General features: G+C 36.9%; 1 protein-coding gene across 1 annotated transcript in view; it reads right to left on the reverse strand.

Moving 5' to 3' along the window:
* Positions 1–8,108, reverse strand: part of MUC19 (mucin 19, oligomeric) — a 151,205-nt gene extending 143,097 nt beyond the window's left edge. Inside the window, 3 exon segments of the mRNA XM_012638394.1 lie at positions 4,487–4,513; positions 6,633–6,665; positions 8,034–8,108. Coding sequence (XP_012493848.1) covers positions 4,487–4,513; positions 6,633–6,665; positions 8,034–8,108 — 135 coding nt within the window.
* Between the last annotated feature and the right edge of the window lie 12,716 nt (positions 8,109–20,824).

Consider the following 20,824-nt stretch of genomic DNA (forward strand, 5'->3'; position numbering starts at 1 on the left):
CAGTCATCAGATTGACTAAAATATCGACTAAGGAGGCCCTACTACGAGCTGTCAGGTGAAAGAAACAAGTAACATACAAAGGAAAGCCTATAAGAATTACTTCAGACTTCTCAACTGAAAAGCAAGAAGAGCCTGGGGCCCCATTCTCACTCTTCTGAAACAGAATAATGCCCAGGCTAGAGTTCTGTACCCTGCAAAACTAAGTTTTATATATGAAGGAGAAATAAAGACATTCTCAGATAAACAATGTCTGTGGGAATTCACCAAGACAAGACCAGCTCTCCAAGAAGTACTCAAAGCTGAATTACACAAGGACCAGCACAATAAACACTCATGAATGTAAAACCACACAAAAGCTAATATAAGCGGCTTAATTTTTCCTATCAAAAATAAGGAAACAGACTTCTTCCCCTACACATACATTTTCTTAGATCATTTGCTTTAGAAAATTTGTGAGTCTTTTCCCTACCCTTGTGAAATGTATATAAGTCTTTTCAAAGACTCAATAAGCACCCCAGAAATGTCTCCTCAGAGACCTAGGGTCACCACTTTGACATGTAATTATTCACAAAGATAGCTCCTCTACCTCCTGGGTTCCTGGGAGGAAGGAGCTAACTTCAGCTGGCACATAGCTACAAATTGCAAACCTACTTCCATTCACCAATATACAATAAATTATTTTTTTATTTTAAAGGCAATCAGCAAACATAGCTGGCTACCCCATCTACCAAGGAAATTTAGGATGAACATACATGTGACAAACAGTGCTGTAAAATCCTCTACTTGAGAACTAGCTATTATTTGTCTTGATAAGATGTATGTAATGGGTTGCATCTGCGTGGCTATATAAAAGAGTGAGATTTCCTTCTGTTTTTGCAATCTCTTTAGCAGAATGCCTGTGATGTGCATCATATTCTGGTTTAATGCTTATTCCATAATAAAACTATTCTTATCTATTTTCATGGAGAGGTTTTCTGAAGTGGTAGGAGATTTTGTTTTTAATTACGTTTCCCCAACAACTACTCTTGGAATTCTTAGCCATTTTCCATGTTTCTAGCAAATATATTTCCATTTTTTAAAGCAAATAGTATACAATATATAATATTTATGTGATTTTAGAATAGTCAAAATAATCTATTATGAGGTAGAGGCACACAACATTTAATAGATTATGATATTCTAATATTTACATATAGGTTTTTGGTTTAAGAAGAGCCTAAGTCCTTAAATCAGGTATAGCCAATTTATACTATTGTGTTATTTCTTCAACACAATAATATAAAATTGTAAATCAAACTACTCTTACTTATACTACTCTTCTACATACAGAGCATTTTCTGTTATTGTCTCTTTTGTTCTTCCACATACCCTCTTTACCAGCTCTTCCTCTCTTCCTCTTTTACCCTCTCTCTCATTGTCTACCTTCATTGGCACATAGTTTTAGAACTGCTCCTTTATATATAAATATCTTAGTTTGGTAGCAAAGCAGAAGGAAGTAAAACAACATTCAGTCACAGAAAAAGTGTGGATTTCTGAGTCAAAACCCTCTGAGCTCCCCCATGTGCAATCACAATGGCCTTGGACAGTACCATATGCAAGAGAAGTTTAAGCTCTGATTTATGCAGATCTCACTCTGGCTCTCCTTAAGTTATGGCCCTCCTCAGAGAGCATTGAATACAGGCCAAAGGCCAAGGGGACATGCCTAGCCAGAGCCTGTGCCACTCTCCCTCCCCCATTCCAGACCGTATTCTAAGTCTCCACGGCCTGCAGCCCCAAGCCTCCAACTGGGCCTATATGGGTATCTTCTTCTAGGACTAGGTTGGCCAGTGGGTGGCTGGTGTGTAGAATTAGATAGACTAAGATAGGTAAGCTAGGGAATTCCTCTCAGTGTGGGACAAAGCCAGACATAATAAAAGCAGGGGTGTAGGGACCTTGGCTAAGGCATGGCCAACTCTATTCTTGCATTGAATTCTAAAAAACCTAAAAATTCTGTATTGACACCTTGTTTTCCAGGTTGTCACGAATGTATTTTTACCAAGGTGAAAGAAAAAACGCATTTAATATCTTGTTTCTTTTATTTATAACTTTTCATTATTTATATATCTACCTTTGTACTCTTGCCCCTAACTATACATTTGGCCTGTCCTCGGATAAATAAGTTAACACTTTTAAATCAAATTCTTTTTATTTATTAAATGGGGACTATATAATTAATGAGGATGACATAATATATACTTCATAATAGTTATTAATTAAACGAGAGAATTAGATGAGAGTAGCTAGCATAATGTCTTACACACAGCAAATATTCAATTGGTATAAACAATATCTTTTAGTGTATTTGGTTTTCCTCATCAAACATCACATCAAACTCGTGTAGATACATTTTATTGCATTTTATTTCATTAATGATGTGGTCACTATACTCATCAAACCTCCCCTGAATCCAACCCCACGGATTCATTAGATCCTTCATTTCATTAGACTCATGTTTCCTCCGAATTTCGTCATTCTATTGTTGAATTAATAGCCCTGGTATCTTAGTTATTCAGTGCACCATGTTTGTTTTTATTCATTGTTTTATCCCTTTTGTCTTTATTATATAAAACTGGCTCTGAAATATTTGCTGTTGAAGTTACTAGTAGTAACGTTCAGTATGTTTTTCATAGGTACCTCATCTCCAATGTATAATAGTACCTTATATGACTTATCTCTTTCATCTTCACAATTCAATGATAGGTGCTATTATTCTTCATCACTTGTAGATAAGGAAATAGATATTTAGAATAGGTTGAATAATTTGTCCAAGATCACATATTTAGTAAAATCTGCCAAGAAACCCTTTTCTCTTATATAAGATGTATACTGCCTTCATCTTGCTCAAAGACAGATTGCTTATATTAATACAATGTGTGAAGATAAATAAAACATGTTTATCTACTTTATAGCTTAAAGGTAAGAAAATATGTTCACGTATTTCATAGTAAGGTCATACTATATTATGCATACATTTTACATAAATTTTTGGAAGGATTAGCTTGTACTTCAAACCATAGAATGAAATAGACAAGAGAAATAAATATAATCCTTCCTCTTTATCCCTACTTTGTGGAGAGAAATTGTTGGATCAGAGAGGTGAACATGACTGAGCTGTGTGGATGGGAAAATTTTTTAAGTAATGGAGACAAATAAGTTATGCTGTCTGAAATGAGTAAAAGTCAATGAATACCAAAAATATGAAGTCCTGTAGTAGCCTATGAATCCTTTTCTCAAATATGTGAATCTCAATCTCATTAAAGAATGAAGAATGTGGAGGATAACATCGCCCTGGAGTTTGTCCAATTTTATGTTGGCTCCTTGAGTGGTCAGTTGGCAGGGGCTCTCTTGTTTGGCATTGTTATTCATCCAATACAGCTCTAGTCTTAGAGACTCTCAAGTCCTTCCTAAATAATACTCAGACCTAGAGAGTTCCTTATGAGACATAGGAATGTATTCAATTTCTCAGAATTTCAAAGGACTTCCAGAGAACTATAAAGTTCCAAGTGTTCCCTTGCCTCACTCTGATTTCTTGAATGGAGGCTTCTAAGAGAATGCTAAAGACTATCTGTTCCCATTTATTCAAAGTAACAGCCAGAATTTGTGGACTTGGAAGTAGAAAAACTCTTGCTACATCATTGTGACGGGACATAAGAAGTCCTGTCCATAGTTATGAAGAGAATTTTGCTGTCGTCATGAGACAACTGAGCTGCTGCATAATCTCAGTTTATGTTCTACCTCAAAGAAAACATTTTTAAATTACATTTTATTGTATTTAGTCTTAGAATGAGATAGGGATCTAAAATGCCCAATGAGAAAAACAAATGAAAGTAATCTTGGGCTATTTTGATTGCTGTATCTATTAGACCAGAATGAAATTGAATCTATATTGATATTGGCAAAAACCTTATTGTTGGATTTAAGAAAAATTCCATAAAAGCAGTCTTGATAACTAGCTATGGTTTATTTTTCATTTTGGTGGGTGGAGAAACAAGCAAATAAACAAACAGAAACAGGAAATAGTGATATTCAATCACCTGAAGGAATCTAGTAAAATTGTTTGGACTAGGATCGATTTTAGTTAAAATAGATCACTAAGGAATTAATCTTGAAATAAAAAACAAAAGCATGTTCTGCCTACAAAAAGTATAGTCAAACCTTATGCACATTTCTCTTGTAGGTTTAAGAAATTTTAGAAAAGCAAATATCCAGAGCAATTTTCCATTTCAAATTTCAACACCTTTATAAATACTGATTAAATATTAAAAGGCCTGACCCAGATTTTACAAAAACACATTAAAGTTGTTTGTTTGTGATAATAAGGGATATTACATTTTAAATCTTTTAAGGATTTTGCCAGGGGAGATATGCCCTCTCACCAAGGAAAAGCACTACCAACCTATTGCTTTTGAATATAAACAGTATAATAAAATAGAACAAAGTAATTTACCTGATCTGCTTTCCACTCCTTTACCATCTGAAGAAAGAAAAGGAGAATTGTTGTCATTAGTAGCATCTCTAAGTGATAGATTGCCAGTAGAAAGTGAATCTTGATTAGAATTATTTATTGTACTTGGGAGGTATTTCCACAGAGATATGCTTTCTGAATTGAATACTCAGGCATAAATATGGTAATTAGTCATTGACCATGATGTTTTTATACGCCTCCAGCACACCCCCATAAAGGAGAAAGTCTGCATTAATCTTCCAGCCAATCTGGAGCATAGTCCAAACGTACAAATTAGAATGCAGCAAAACACAATAATTCTTGGATGATTGAAAAGATGCTTTAAAGCATTAATTATTATTCTACTGATGAAACGCTGAAATTTTATTTAAAAGACATTGTCATGTGACACAAACACTGAACAAACTAAATTCACTTCTTCTGAATCAAATGGCAACAATTTCTATTATATAGCAGATACCAAAATTCAGGTACACACAACTTACCAATTATTTAAATGTTATTATTATGAATCAAAGTAAATTTTCTCCAAATTTAAATAAATGACATGCAAATTTGCAAACTTTTCAAGCTACTGTAAGTATAGCTGAGTCAAAAACTCACAATAGGAACAAGTACTTTACAACAGAAGGCATAATTTACATTCATGTACACTTATTAAGTTAGATTTACAGATACACAAATATTGTTATCTAATACATCAAGGCATTTGTTTCCAAAAGAATTTTCTCAATAATTATGTGGGGAAAAAACTTAACAATAGCAATAGAATTTTGCATAAAGTTGCATGTTGATTACATGCGCAAGAAACTGCAAAGATATTTTAGGTAATATTCTTATTTGGAGACTTACAGGATTGCAGTTTGTTTGTTTTTAACCCTTCTCTATGCTGTATAATCTTCATAGATTTTCTACAAACTGACCACACTATTCAAATAAAAAGTCAAGGGATATGGTCTGATATTAAGATAAACTTTTAGAAATTGAAATTAAAATCCAATTCAGGAAAATCCAGGACTTATGGTCAGCAAACCTATCCCAGAGATATAGGGGGTAAATTAAGACAAACAGCAAATAGAACCAGTTAAAAGATAAAGGGTTTCTCAGGTGTTCTGATAAATTGTTGTCAAAACCAAATTGTATGTAGTTGCACAAACAACTACACACAAAAATATTAAGCCACAGGCTAAGAAGAAATGGTTTACAGATTATGGTTTGGAGACACTTAATATAAATGTTTCTAAAGAAAAATTACACGGTAATATTCTCCATGTAGGTTGAATACATGGAAAATTCTGACTATGTAGGCTGCAGTCAAGAAGTTGTCCCCAAATCCTCCTGCAGTGAATAGAGATATTACGAAGCCCATGTGTAAATTCTTAACTTATTCACTTTATCCATCAGGAAAAATCCCTTGGGGCCTCACTCAGAGGGCACTTTCTTACCACAGGTGCAAGGCTAATGAGCTTGGCTCAATGATGTTCTCATCCCAATAAACTAAGAGCAGACATAATGATACTACCAGGATGTAGAGCTATAATAGATGTTGAACAGAAGGGAGGAGACAGAAAGGCAAATCGAAAGTAGACATGGAAACTCAGAAACCATCTCTAGAGCAGGGACAAACTGCCTTGTACACATCAGTTGATTCCAAGGGCATCATTGTGTAGTATATACTATGATAACAGGCATTCATTTTGATGTCCTCAAAAAGGATTAAACTATGTTCAGAAGCCCCTTGTCTTCTTGAGTAAGAAGATAGGGTATTTGTGGTTTATTTCAGAAAGTATACCTTGCAAAGCATTTGGTTACTTTCATGTAGAAAATTCTTGTATGCAAAATAAATTATTTATTTATGATCCCAAGCTATTTTCTTAATTTAATACAAATATAAACTGAGTACTTTCTCCATAGCAGCCAATGTCCTTGGCATTATGAATACGGCATTAACAGCATCAACCAAAACCCTGTCTTTGAGTTTAGAATCATGTGGGATAAATGCCTGGTCAAGGTAGCTCATTTACAAAATCAAGTGTGTATGAAACACATTAACTTTCTGATTCCAAAAGCAGGCTCACAATATACTGCTATATCTCAAAGTAAAGATTAATTGCTGAAAGATACTGACCTGATTTTTGTCCATAAAATAGGGCTGCTGCATCTATTTAAAAATGGAAGAAAAAAAACCAGGTTATTTTATAATTTTCTATAGCATATTTTAAGACAACGAGAAAAACACTCTGGTTTCCATTTTCCTTAAAATTCAATATAAGCAATCTACTTTTTGTATTTGATTAACTGTGATATTTCAATATGAATTTATTATTTTGGAGCTTTCCTATCTAATTAAACTCATCTATGATTTAATGCTTTATCTACCAACATACTTAATATCAAAGTTTCCAATGCCATTTCGGTCTTGGAAATATGCATAGCCAACTCAATTAAACTCACATATTAATATTAGACAATATTTTATAGTTTTTTCATACTATTACAGCTGTTGAAGTGAAGTATATTTTCGGATCTAAATTTCATCTGCTTTTATTTCCCCTAAACATTTTCTGGATAATGTGTTAATAAGCAGTGAATTAGACAAAAAAGAAACAAGAAATAAAGCAAAGAATCAATTGTACGGATTTACTCTAATGAGAGTATAGAGTAGCCTGGGAAAAAATAAAAATTGATTACACATGTCTATTTTGTACCAGATCTAGATCTCTTATAATCATTTTTTTCTAATTAACCAGAAAATTGTTTTTTGAATTTTCTTTCTTTCTGTATGATTATGGTTGGTTAAACAATACAAATTTTTCTTCTGATTGATCATATGAAAATCGCCTAACCAATCCCCAGGGCCCACAATTTTACTATCCCATAACCTACTAAAACTAAAAGGAATCTGTGTTTGAAACATAAACCTCACTGACTAAGAACAACAAAAACTGATTTCAACTAAGGAACCAAGAATTTCTGCAAAGAGCAGTTTTTCAGATTTGTTTCTTAATCCCACCATGGCCTTATAAATAAATACATAAAGTCTTTGCATTTTGTTGCTAAATCACAATCTATGAAAGGCTGATTGAAATAATCATTTCCCAGAATTACCATGGATATAGAAATTTACTTTAGAAACATGAGCCACTCAGACAGTGAATTTAATATACTTTAATAAAAACTTTTACATTATAGTTTATTATGATATGATATCACTTAATAAATGCTTTGAAAATTATGTACTCTGTGCTCTGTTACTTAAGAAATAAGAAATATATGTATGAAGGGGAGTCAAGGCAAAATGGCTGACTAGAGACATTGCAAGCCGGACTGTCCTGGAGGGAAGATTGGATTTCAGATAAAGGAAAGGGGAGAAGAGATGCAGAGCATGTGTAGATCATAGAGAGAGGTGCTGGAGGCTACCAGGGATCTCATGGAGGTAAATTGCAAAGCAGAGAAGGAGGAAGATAAAGGAAAAAAGATATCGGAGAGGACCAAACCCTGTGAAAGGGTAAGGGGGGATCTCTCTTACCCTTCCACAAGCATTCAGTGGCTTCCAGGCTACCAAGTTTCTTGGAGGCTTTTCCACCCCCACGAGCCCAGGCATGGCTGCAAACGTGGTATGGTGGGGAGAACTTCTGTGACCCTAGAGCTTGGACACTGCGTGTGGGGATTCCTCCAAGGAGAGTATCACAAGAAGCTGGAGAGCTGGCTTTCTTCCATTCAGATGCTGCCTTTCCCACCCCTCCCCCACCCACTGCAACTGGAAAAGCAGTTGGGACCAAAACTTGGAAAGGGGCTGCACCTCCGCAGTGGGCACATGCTGCAGGCTGAGGCTTCCACAGAGTGTGGGTCCCATGCATTTCCCAATGGGGACCTGTAGTGGACCCGGGATTCCCAATTTGCCCTGCCTGCCAGTGTTTTGCGGAGTCCCACAGCAGCGGGTCAGACAAGCAAACCAGACCACCATGCCCCCCAGACTTGAGTAGGTTGCTGGGGATACAGGGGAGAGGTCTGGGAGTTGGACTCAGGTGGTGGGCAAGCCCACGTGGACAGATCTGACAGGAGAATACTGTGGGGTTCCCAAACCCAGTAATCTGGGAGAATGCCCATCACCCTGCTGGAAAACCACCCTGTTTAATTAGGGTGGGTCCTGCCTCGAGGAAGACCACACTCACAGATGCAATAGCAACCCGGTGTGGTGCATTCAGGCACTCAGACTGCATTCTGTGGCCGCTCCCTCCCATTCCAGTTGGGAGAGCAGTTTGGGCCAAGAATTTGGCAAGCAGCTGCCTCTCCCCAGTGAGGGTCTGCTATAACCTGCAGCTTCCATGGAAAGTGTAACCCACAATTTTCCCCCTTGGGGACATACAGTGGATCCAGAGTATACAATTAGGGAGCTAATTAGGTCAGACAAACAGGCCAGGGAGAGGTGTGAGAGCTAGACGGCCAGGCTATGAATCTCAGATGGCCCCGTCTCCACAAGCACACTTTCTGGGTGGGTAGGGCCATTTCAGCCCCTCCCTGGTGGCTTTCCCCAGGGGCTAGGAGCAGATCTTTGAACCAGGCCAAAACAGCCACCTTACCAGACTTTGTGGAGCCTGGGGGCAAGCTCACCCAACCCAGACCCACCCAGCCTCGCTCCCCCACCCACCTCTGCTGTGGCAGAGAAAAGGAATCACCTGGAAGTTCCAGGGCCCCACCCACCACCTGGGCTCCTCCTGAAGGACTAGAACCAGTCACAAAATCAGCACTGCAGCTTGTTCCTTCTGGCAAATGCCATCTACTGACAGGTAGGTCAATTTGCACAGCCCTTTACAGCATTTACTGACTCAATCATACAGAGTAAGGTGATTCTCACCCACAAGTACCACCTACCGTCTCAAAGATTGAACTGAAAGTGCCATTACAATTCACACTGCTAAGAATACCACAGGACTGAGGAAAGAGATAGGATTTCAAAGGTCTTCGTCCTCTCTCATCAAAGAGAGACAGGGAATTTGCCCAAACACAGAGTTCACCATCGCTATAGCCCATAAACAACTAGCAACTGAGAAAACCACCACGCTAAGGATATATATAACCAAAGCAACCAACCAGAGCCTGGACTGCCATCAAAGCACCCACAAGCAAAGCCAAAGGTTCTTGCCCAACATATGCTACAGACACTCCTTTACAAGTGAGGGTGGAGTAAAGCCCAATCAAAATAAAAGAAAATCTAAAATTAAGAAGCAACAGCTGCTCCAGATGAGAAGGAATCGACAAAAGAACTCCAGAAGTATAAAAAATCAGAGTGAAAGGACACCCCTGAAGGGAACACCAGCTCTCTAGCAACATATTCTAAGCAAAATGAAAATATTGAAATAACAGATAAAAAAATTCCAAATATGGATTGTAAGGAAGCTCAATGAAATCCAAGAGAAAATGGAAAACCATCTCCAACAAACCAGAAAAACAATTCAAGAAATGAATGAAAAATTCACTAAAGAGACAGACATATAAAAGAAAAACCAAACATAACTTCTAGAAATGAAAAATTTATTTAAGGGTATACAAAACACAGTGGAAAGTTTTAGACTAGACCACACAGAAGAAAGAATCTCAGAGTTTGAAGTCTACTCTATCAAATTAACTCAGTCAGTCAAAAATAATGAACAGAGAATTAAGAGGAACAAACAAAGCCTATGAGAAATATGGGACTATGTAAAATAGCCAAATATAAGAATCATAGGCATACCTGAGGGCAAGGAAGAAAACACACAAGGTCTGGAAAACCTATTTGAGGAAATAATTTAGGAAAACTTCCCTGATCTTGCTAGAGATTTTGACAACCAGGTACAAGAAGCTTAAAAAACACCTGGGAGATTCATTGCAAAGAGGCAATCACCAAGACACATAGTCATCAGACTGGCTAAAGTCAACATGAAGGAGGAACTCCTCCAGCCATAAGGCAAAAATGTCAAGTAACTTATGAAGGAAAACCCTTCAGGCTAACTGCAGACTTCTCGACTGAGACCTCACAAGACAGAAAATACTAGGGCCCTATATTCAGTCTTAAACACAACTGCCAACCTAGATTTTTGTATCCTGCAAAACTAAGTTTCATAAATGAAGGAGAAATAAAGACTTTTCCGACAAAGCAAACACTGAGGGAATTTGGCAAGATAAGACCTGCCCTGGAGGAAATATTCCAAACTGCCTTATGCATGGATCAGCAAAATGGTCACCCACAAGTGTAATACCATCCAAAAGCTAAAGCTCAGAGCTCAAATTAAACAATAGTACAAGAGATAAAAAAAAAAAATAAGAAAGAAAAAGCAGTAAGGTACTACCCAACAGGATGAACAGAACAACATCCTACATATCAATTCTATCAATCAATGGAATCAATGTGAATGGCTTGAATTTCCCACTCGAGAGACATAGGCTAGCTGAATGGATTAAGAAAATACAAGCCAAGTATCTGATGTCTCCAGGAAACACATTTAACCCACAAGGACTCATACAGACTCAAGGTTAAGGGATGCAATAAAATATTCCATGCAACTGAAAACCAAGAGAAAGCAGGTGTAGCCATTCTCGTATCACGTATAAAATTGACTTTAAGTCAACAATAGTAAAAAAAGACAAAGATGGTCATTATATAATGAAAAAGGAAGCAATTCAATAAGAAGACAAAACAATTCTAAATATGTATGCACCTCACACAGGGGGATCCAGATTCATAAAACAAACCCTACTAGATCTAAGCAGAGAGATAAACAGCAACATCATAATTGCCAGGGACTTCAACACCCCACTGACAGAACTAGAAAGATCATCCGAGCAGAAAATACCTGAAGAAACTTTGGACTTATATGGGACACCAGAACAATTAGACCTAACAGTATAGAGATTCCTCAAAGAACTAAAAGTAGAAATGTTGGTAGTAGAACTACCATTTGATCTAGCAATCCCACTACTGGGTATTTACCCAAAGGAAAATAAGTCATTTTATCAAAATGACTCAATGCACTCAAATGTTTGTTACAGCACAATTCACAATTCCAGAGAAGTGCAATCAACTCAAATGCCCATCAATTCATGAATACATTAACAAAATGTGGTATATGTATACCATGGAATATTACTCAACCACGAAGAAGGCTGACTTAATGCCCTTTGCAACAACCTGGATGGAACTGGAGACCACTATCCCAAGTGAAGTATCTAAAGATGGAAAAACAACCACCACATGTACTCACTATTAAATTGGAACTAATTGATGAGTACACATGTGCGTAGAGGGAAGTAAAACTCAACAGAAAGCATGTAGGGGGAAGTGGGGAGGAGGGGATGGGAGCAAACCTACGTAATGGGTACAATGAACACTATCTGGGTGAGAAGCACACTTATAACTATGACTCAAGCATTATAAAAGTGATCCATGTAACCAAAAAATTTGTACCCCCATTATACTTTGAAATAAAAAAAAACAAACACATATATACAAAGTAGAAACAAAGAATATAGCAAAACATTATATATGATTATGAAGGTCACCATTACTTGATGTGATCATTTTTTGATGAGTCATCAGCCAATTTCCCAGGTAGTTGGATTAAAAATAGAGATATTTGCTTTTAATCCTAACAAATAATTGTAGTCCTTTACATTCTGATGTCTCAGAGAAAAGTAAAATGTATGCCTTGTATCCTACCCCCAAATTTAGTAAATAGATGTTTATGCTTAGATGAAGAACAAATCTCCTTCCCGCTACAGACTTTTCCCCCTTCTGTGTGGATAATGTTATGTTTCTCTTTTCCTCATACAGGATCAGCAGTGTCTCATCACACTGGGCTGGATTCATACTCATCCCACACAGACCGCCTTTCTCTCCAGTGTTGACCTACACACTCACTGCTCCTACCAGATGATGTTGCCAGAGTCAATAGCCACTGTTTGCTCACCCAAGTTCCAGGAAACTGGATTCTTTAAACTAACTGACCATGGACTAGGGGAGATATCTTCCTGTTACCAGAAAGGATTTCACCCACACAGCAAGAATCCACCTCTCTTCTGTAGCTGCAGCCACCTGACTGTTGTGGACAGAGCAGTGAACAGCACAGACCTTCGGTGAGAGCTTGAGCCAGACACCATCCAAGAACTACAAAACCATATCAGTGTACTGTAGCCCCTTAATTTAAGCTTTCCAGAAAGCTTTGTAAGCTTTCTTAGACAGAATAGAAAGGGGGCATCACTTGAGGAAGAGCTGATTTTTTGTTTCTGATTTGAAAAAAAATAACTGAATATATTTTTTAGGCAAGGCTGGAAAAGAGCACAATGACACTAAAGCAACTGTAACTCAAAAATTAAGTCAAAAGAATGGTATAAAGAACTCCCATGGATACTTCATTCTAGACTTGCCAATTGTTAACATTTTTTTCCTTTCAGTTATCCTTCTAACATCTATGCCAACCTGTTTATTATTTACCTCTGGACTAAATAAGGGCATCTATGCAGAAATTTGGAAGCCACTTAGAAAATCTTTGGGGTTTCCCTGTGGTTTGTGGCAATATTAATGGAGCTTGTTATAAGGATGAGGGACAGCTCACTATATCTGACCAGATGGTGAGACTTAGAAACCTTGAAGAGTGATTTTTTCAAGAATTACTGTTATTTAACAAATATTTCAGTATATTTTTCCTCTATAATAAAATAACAATTAACTTAAAAAAAAGAATTCTGCTAAATCTACTCTGCCTCTACTTTATCAGTGGAACAATAAAGCCCAGATGACAGTAGAGGTGTTTATAACATGGATTACTGACATTTTTTTTTTTTTTTTTTTAGAGACAGAGTCTCACTATGTTGTCCAAGCTGGAGTGCAGTGGCATGATCATAGCTCACGGCAGCCTTGAACTCCTGGGCTCAAACTATCCTCCAACTTCAGCCACCCCAGTAGCTGGAACTACAGGCACACACTACCACGCCTGACTAATTTTTTCTATTTTTTGTAGAGATGGGGGTTCACTGTGTTACCCAGGCTGATCTCCAACTCCTGACCTCAAGCAATCCTCCCACCTCAGAATCCCAAAGTGCTGTGATTATAGGTGTGAGCCTCCATGCCCAGTTATTACTGAATTTTTTAAGCCCACTACTGACACCTACTGCTCAGTAGAAAAAAAAGATTCCTTTCAAAATATTACTGCTCATTGACAATGACACTGGTCACCCAACAGTTCTGTTAGAGATGTACAAGGAAATTAATGTTGTTTATAGTAATGCCTGCTAGCATAACATCCATTCTGCAGCCCATGGATAAAGGAGTAATTTCAACTTCCAAGTTTTATTATTGAAAAAAGACATTTTATAAGGCTACCGCTACCACAGATAGTGATTCCTCTCATGGATCTGAACAAAGCAAACTGAAAATTTCCTGGAAAGGATTCACCATTCTAGATGCCATCAAGAACATTCATGATTCATGGAAGGCCACAAAATCAACATCGACAGCAGTTTGGAAGAAGTTGCTTCCAAACCTCCTGGATGACTCTGAGGGGTTCAAGATTTTAGTGGAGGAAGTAGCTCAGATGTAGTGAAAATAGCAAGGGGACTGAATTAGAAGTGGAGCCTGAAGATGTGACTGACTTGCTGCAGGCTCATCATCAAACTTGAGCAGACGAGGAGTGGCTTCTTAGGGATGAGCAAAGAAAGTGGTTTCTTGAGAGAGAATTTACTCCTGGTGAAGATGCTGTAAACATTGTGGAAATGACAACAAAGGACTTAGAATAGTACATAAATTTAGTTGACAAAGCAGCAGCAGGATTTGAGAAGATTTACTCTAATTTGAAAGCAGTTCTACTGTTGATAAAATGCTTTCAAACAGCATTGAATGCTACAGAGAAATCTTTCGTGAAAGGGTCAGTTGGAAAACTTCATTGTTGTCTTATTTTAAGCAATTGCCGCAGCCACCCTAACCTTCAGTAACCACCACCCTGATCAATCTGCAGCCATCAACATCAAGACAGACTCTCCTCCACCAGCAAAAAGATTATGACTTGCTAAAGGCTCAAGTGATCTTTAGCATGCTTAGCAATAGAGTATTTTTAAATTAAGGTATGTATATTGCTTTTTAGAAATGATGCTATTGCACACTTAATAGACTATAATATAGTGTAAAAATAACTTTGATATGCACTGGGAAACCAAAAAATTCAAGTGACTCACTTTTTGTGATGCGTATCTTTTGTGATGCATACCTTTTTGCAATGGTCTGTAACTGAACTATGGTATCTGTGAGGTATGCTTATATACACATCCTTAACACAGAATTGTTAAAGCTTAATTCTCCATAAGATGAAAATCCAGTTTTCTTATATATTATCCTATTCTAAAGTATATATATTATCCTACTCTTAAGATTTCTAGGAAGAAAAATATTTGAAGTAAAGAACACTAAACGTTCAAGCAAATATATTCACAGGTCCATCAAAATTAGTTACTTACCTTTGAAGAAGACGCAAAACACCAGAACCGAGTACAAAAAGATCAATTTCATGGTTGTAACTTGGGTCCTAGAAACAGAGGCCAGTCATCCTGGAGAATGAGGTCTACACGGGCCACTCTAACTTGGGTTTTTATACCCTCTCAAACCACTGTCCCTCGTCACAGGTTAGGTGTGGTAAACGTGGTGATGACAGAAAAAAGGTAAATGTCATAGCATGCCCAAGATAAAATCTATTTCAAGTCAGTTTAGTGTCTTATTTCTGTGACATCTTCTGTACTGGACCAAGTCCAGCTTATGACAAACCCAGAACATGCCTTCTTGCCACCCTGTGCAAACAACAGAGCCAGGAACTAAAAGCCCCAGGATTAAAAACCAAATATGTTTGTGAATACGCATTTATCTTTACCCTATCAATCATTGCAGAAGTCTTAATACCTTAAGAAACTCAAATACTATGATTAAATATAGTAATTGTTTCTCCCTTAACAACAGAATGTATTTTAAATATTAACCTACCTTGGAACAAAGAACTCTTTACTTATCAATATGTTAATAGGTATTTTCTTAGAGAAATATATAACCATACAAAGGTATAGGTATAGACAGACATATAAATGTACATGGTTACAGTAACAGCTTTATTATTCACAAGGATATGTAATAATCTGATGATATACATTTTTACTTTACAATCAGATGTATAAATAAGTAGAAAATATACAAAAATGAGAACACCAGAAAAAGAATGTTTTAGGACAAAAATAAAATCAAATAGAAAATTCCATTCGTGAATTAAATGTCTAGATATTCTGGAGTGGAGGGAGGAGTGCAAGCTAAGATCTCAGAGGACAAGATCTGGCCCGTGCTGAGCTTCTCATTGGCTCCCAATCACTACCAAGAAAAGATAGTAGTAGCCAAAGTGAAAACAGTTCTTAGGTTGTTCTCCCCAGAGAAGCAGAAGAATCCCAGGAAAGGGGAAAAGAAATGGACCAATATTCCTTTCCTTCCCTTTTATCCACTCATTTATTAACTAATTTAAAAAAAATAAATGATACCTACCTTCTCATAGGGTCTCACGAATGCATATCAAAGGCTTTTAAACATACTCCTTGCCTGGCCAAATCTGCTTAGTCTATTTGTAGATTTTTTTAAATTAGTTTAGAAGGGGACCAAATATAACAGTTTTAAAAATTTTAAATGTATTTGCCTGATTAAGGTAGTGCACTTACTGAACGCCATGCAATTTTAAATCTAACACCAGTTAAGTATCAGAGTTTTTCCTGTGGGGAGGAGATTTGGAAAATGGGCAAATAGTAGACACATTAGTGCTGGGGGAGAGGCTCACTCCTAGAGCAGAGAAGGAGATACCAAACAGACGTTGTAGAGGCTGAATGAAGACTGACTTCACTGACTTTGTAACTTTTCTGAAACCAAGTTCTGTTTGTTTCAATAATTCACAAATAAATGAAACTCTACATCAAGGATTTTTCTACAACACAGATGAAAGGATGGACTTGCTAATAAATTATCTAACTGAGAAAAATAAACTATCTAACAGAAAAAAAGGAGAAAACTCACAGTACATAATCACTCCTTTGAAAGAAAAGATGAGAGCACAACTGCCCCTTTGTTTGATTAACCACCTGCAGCTCAACTCATTCTCTTTAAGATTAACCGTCTGTGGCCTCTGAGAGTTTGTTTTAACAGCATTGGAGATCCCTGAGCAGACAGCAGGGATGTGAGCTCTCCCCAGCTCCTGCTCTCTAGAAGCCAGCCTCACAAAGAAGAGAAGAAAAAAAAAAAAAGAAAAGGAAAAACAGACACAGCCTTTTCACAGCCATTTTCTGCTATCAACTGGTAGCAATCACTTTTTTCCTTTCTCTTTATCCCTATAAAACCCCAGAATCCTGCATCCTCCCTGCCAGCACTTCTCCTTTCTTTCTCTTGTGCCATGCCCTACCCTCCCTTTGGGAAGTAAAATAAACTCTCTTTCTTTAAAGCTATTCCAATCTTTTTGTCAAGAATTCTTTTTCAGTCCACGTTATCAGTCCCCACTCTAACAACAGAAAAATAAGTTATACTGGTGGGAACATCGATCTTCGAGACATACAGCTCACATGAACACTGCCATTTATGATATTCTTATCATAAATGACTTCATTGTGAAGAAGATTTGATCCTAGGGAGCCCAATTTTCAGATTATCATTATGGCATAATTATTCTGCTGTGTGCTTAACAGTAGGCTGGGATACATAGACTAGAAGGAAATATCAAGTTACTTAGGAGCTGTTGGGGGACTAAGAACATATGCAAGATAGAACATTTCAACAAGCAAGGCTGAGGCGAAATGCTATGGAAGGTTCAAGAAAAGTGAGATTTCCTTTACTTTGGAAGACTCAAGGAAAGTTTTATTATTCTTGCTTGACAAAACCCCAACTGTGGCTTAAATTAAACTCTGTCCTCTTCCCTACCTATACCATGTGGAAGAATGTGACTGGGTAAAATATACAGTCATGCTGACTTGTGTCTCTTAAATTCCTTACCCCAACCAGACCTTTAGGGCAGCCAGGCAATTATATTTTCTACTCCATTTGCTTTCCAGGTGGATTTGGAAAATGATAGGGCCAACGCTTTCCATTTATGATGAAATTATGATTCTATTTCATGTTTTCTCTCTTCTGCAACATCCAACATCTTTCTCATCCTCCCTTTCAGTTAATAATATCTCTTCCAGTGTTACTGAGAAAATAAAAGCTAACAAAAGAAAACTCTACCAGTTTCCACCCCCACATATACCTATCTACTGGTATCTATACCTAAACTCTACCTTCCTTCTTATTAATTCAAATTAACTCTCTGTGCCACCATCTAAGGTCGCTATTTTCATTTGTGTACTGGATTCCACCCAAGAATATTATGCCAGCAATTCATTTCTCTCTATTCATATCATCAAGGTTTTCCTCTCATTTAGAGTATTCTCAACAATATGAATGCATGCCGTATTTGTCCTAACCAAAAATAAAGAAAGAAAGAAAACAAGGTTATGGTATATGAATTATATCTCAATAAAGCCGTTATTTAATTTTAAAAAATGATAAACTCCCTCACTTCCCTTCTAGTTCTCTTCCCTATTTCTCTGCTCCCTTTAATGGCTAAATTTCACAAAAGAGTTATTGCTCTTCAATGACTCCCATTCCTGACTTCTCATTCTCTCATGAACTTATTCTACTCCGTCCATCAAACTTTCACTCCATCACTCTACAAAATGTGCTCTTTTCAAGAACACTGGTGATCTCCTTTTGTGAATCCAATTATCAGTTTTCAGTCCTCATTTTATTAATCTCTCAACAGTATTTAACGTAGTTGATCAATTTCTCTTTCTTGGTACACTTTATTTGACTTTTCAATTTCCAGGTTTTTTTTTTTTTTCTGTACACTTTCACTCACTTAGGGATTGTATCCAAATTCTATGCATTTAAATATCATTTATATGCCCATTACTTCCAAGTTATATATCCATCCTGGACTTTGCTTCTAACCTCCAGGCTCATACTAATCATCTTCACTTGAATGTCTCCTGGGCAGCTCAAACTCAATGTGTCCAACAGGAAACTTCAGATCCACCCCTTCCACAAATGGGCTTCTCCCAACGTCTTTTCCATCTCAGTTAATGGCAACTCTGTCCTTCCAGTTACCTTGTCCAAAATTTTGGAGCCATCCTGACTCCTCTCTTTCTCTCATTCCCCAAGCATTCCATCCAAAAATCCTCTTAATTTCTTAATTCTCACTTTAAAATAAATCTGGAATCCCACCTCTTCTCAATACCTCCACTGCCACCATCCTGATTCCCCCTCATTTATGCCACCCTCATCTCTCACCCAGATTACCATAGTGGGCTTCCTGCTAATAAGGCCCTGCTCCACCAGCCCCCAACTCTCTGATCTCACCCCCTACCCACTTGCTCTTACTTTTTCCTCTCCAGGCTCAGAGGCCTTCCTGCTGTTGTTGGAGCCCAACAGGTACAATCCCACCTCAGAATCACACTCGCGATTCCACCTTTGCATTGCTATTTCCATTCCTTGGAATGCTTTCCCCTCAGATAACCACAGAATGTGCTCCCTCACCTCATTAAAACTCAGGTTTTAATGATATATTTTGCAAATAGCTAGTATCCACTCCTACAAACAGTAATTGTTTTTTCCTTGAAAATAACTTTTTTCTAGAGTTATGATTAGACTTTAGCTTTAATAAGTTAAAGCTTCCCTATATGTAAGGGATTCACAATCTGGATAATTTGCATATCTTTTAAACAGATGTCCAAAAAGATGGATAGATAACCATAAAATCTTTGACACTATTAACATTTTACACTGAATTCCAAAATAAATTAAAGGTCTTTTAAATTTTTTCCAAATTTTCTTATGTTCTCATGTAATTGCTAATTCTCCCAGATGTCACTCCCTCACCTCATTTAGGTCTTGGCTCAAATACCATCTTCACATGGAGACCTTTCCTGAATATCTTACTTTAAATTACAAACCTCACCCATACCATGCCTTCCCTATACCCATTTAGGGCGGGGATCTCTGTGTGTTTTGTTCATTGCTGAGTCCCGGCACCTGGAAAAGACCATGTCACATACTAGGTGCTTAGTAAATATCGAATGGATGATTTAGTGAAGAATTTTGTTGGGCTCAAAAATAGATTACATTGAATAATAATGACAACAATAATAGTCACAAATAGGCTTTATACTGCAGCTATTTACGTTAAGCTATATAATTCAATATAATACAACATACACTGACTTCATGCTATATGAAAACTGGGAAAACATTGATGGATAAGAAAAGCTTCTGGCTGAGGAAAGTGGCTCATGCCTGTAATCTCAGCACTTTGGCAGCCTGAGGCCTGAGGATTGCTTGAAGCCAAGTGTTTGAGGATGAAGTGAGCCAGGATTGAGCCACTGCACTCCAGCTTGGGTGACAGAATGAGATCCTATCTAAGAAAGAAAAGAGAGAAAAAGAGAGAGAAAGTAAAAAAGCCAGGCTTCCCACCATTTGCAACTTCTAATCCAGACGCATACAAAGGGCAAATGTTGTACTACTGGTGTTAACAGTTTTTGTTTTATTTCACCATTTCAAGGTTGTCTACTAGTGAAAAATAGACACAAAGTTGTAATGATGTTTCCTAGAACTTTTTCACTGGAATGTTAATAACTATAGATAAAATTTAGTACAGTGAGGCCAAAAGTCAATATAACAAGAAAAAGCCAATATACTATATACTTGTTGCCTTTATATGAGCTTTTATTAATTTCATGAAGAACTTGATAATTCAATGATTATGAAAACTTTATCTTCTCAATTGCAAAGCATTTGTAATTAATATCAGTATCAGAGAAAAAGTATATATATTATATATATATGAATTAATACTACCAATTTAGCAGATAAATAGGATTCTTAAAAAGAAAACAATTTTTTGTTCTAGGAAGTAGACTCATTTTGGAACTTATTTTCAGGTAGCTAGTTTTTACATGGATGTTAAGCACTTTAACTCTTTTGGAATAGTGTATCAATTGGATAAAACCATCTAATAATATGAAAACACACTTCATAACTACTGTACATAGCTTAAAAACATATCCATCAAAAAGAACAATAGTCAAATGTCTGCTTGATTAAAAAGAATGTGGCTTAAGTGTCTGTACACTTAATGATACACTGTCAGAGAAAACGTCAACAGTTGAAAGAACAATAGCATCAGTATGGGTAAGATAGTTTGTTTTCATAATAACGTTTGTACCAGAAGGAAATACAGAAAATGTTAA

This window comes from Propithecus coquereli, unplaced genomic scaffold (assembly GCF_000956105.1).
Source record: "Propithecus coquereli isolate 6110/MARCELLA unplaced genomic scaffold, Pcoq_1.0 Scaffold13, whole genome shotgun sequence".
NCBI classification, from domain to species: Eukaryota; Metazoa; Chordata; class Mammalia; order Primates; family Indriidae; genus Propithecus; species Propithecus coquereli.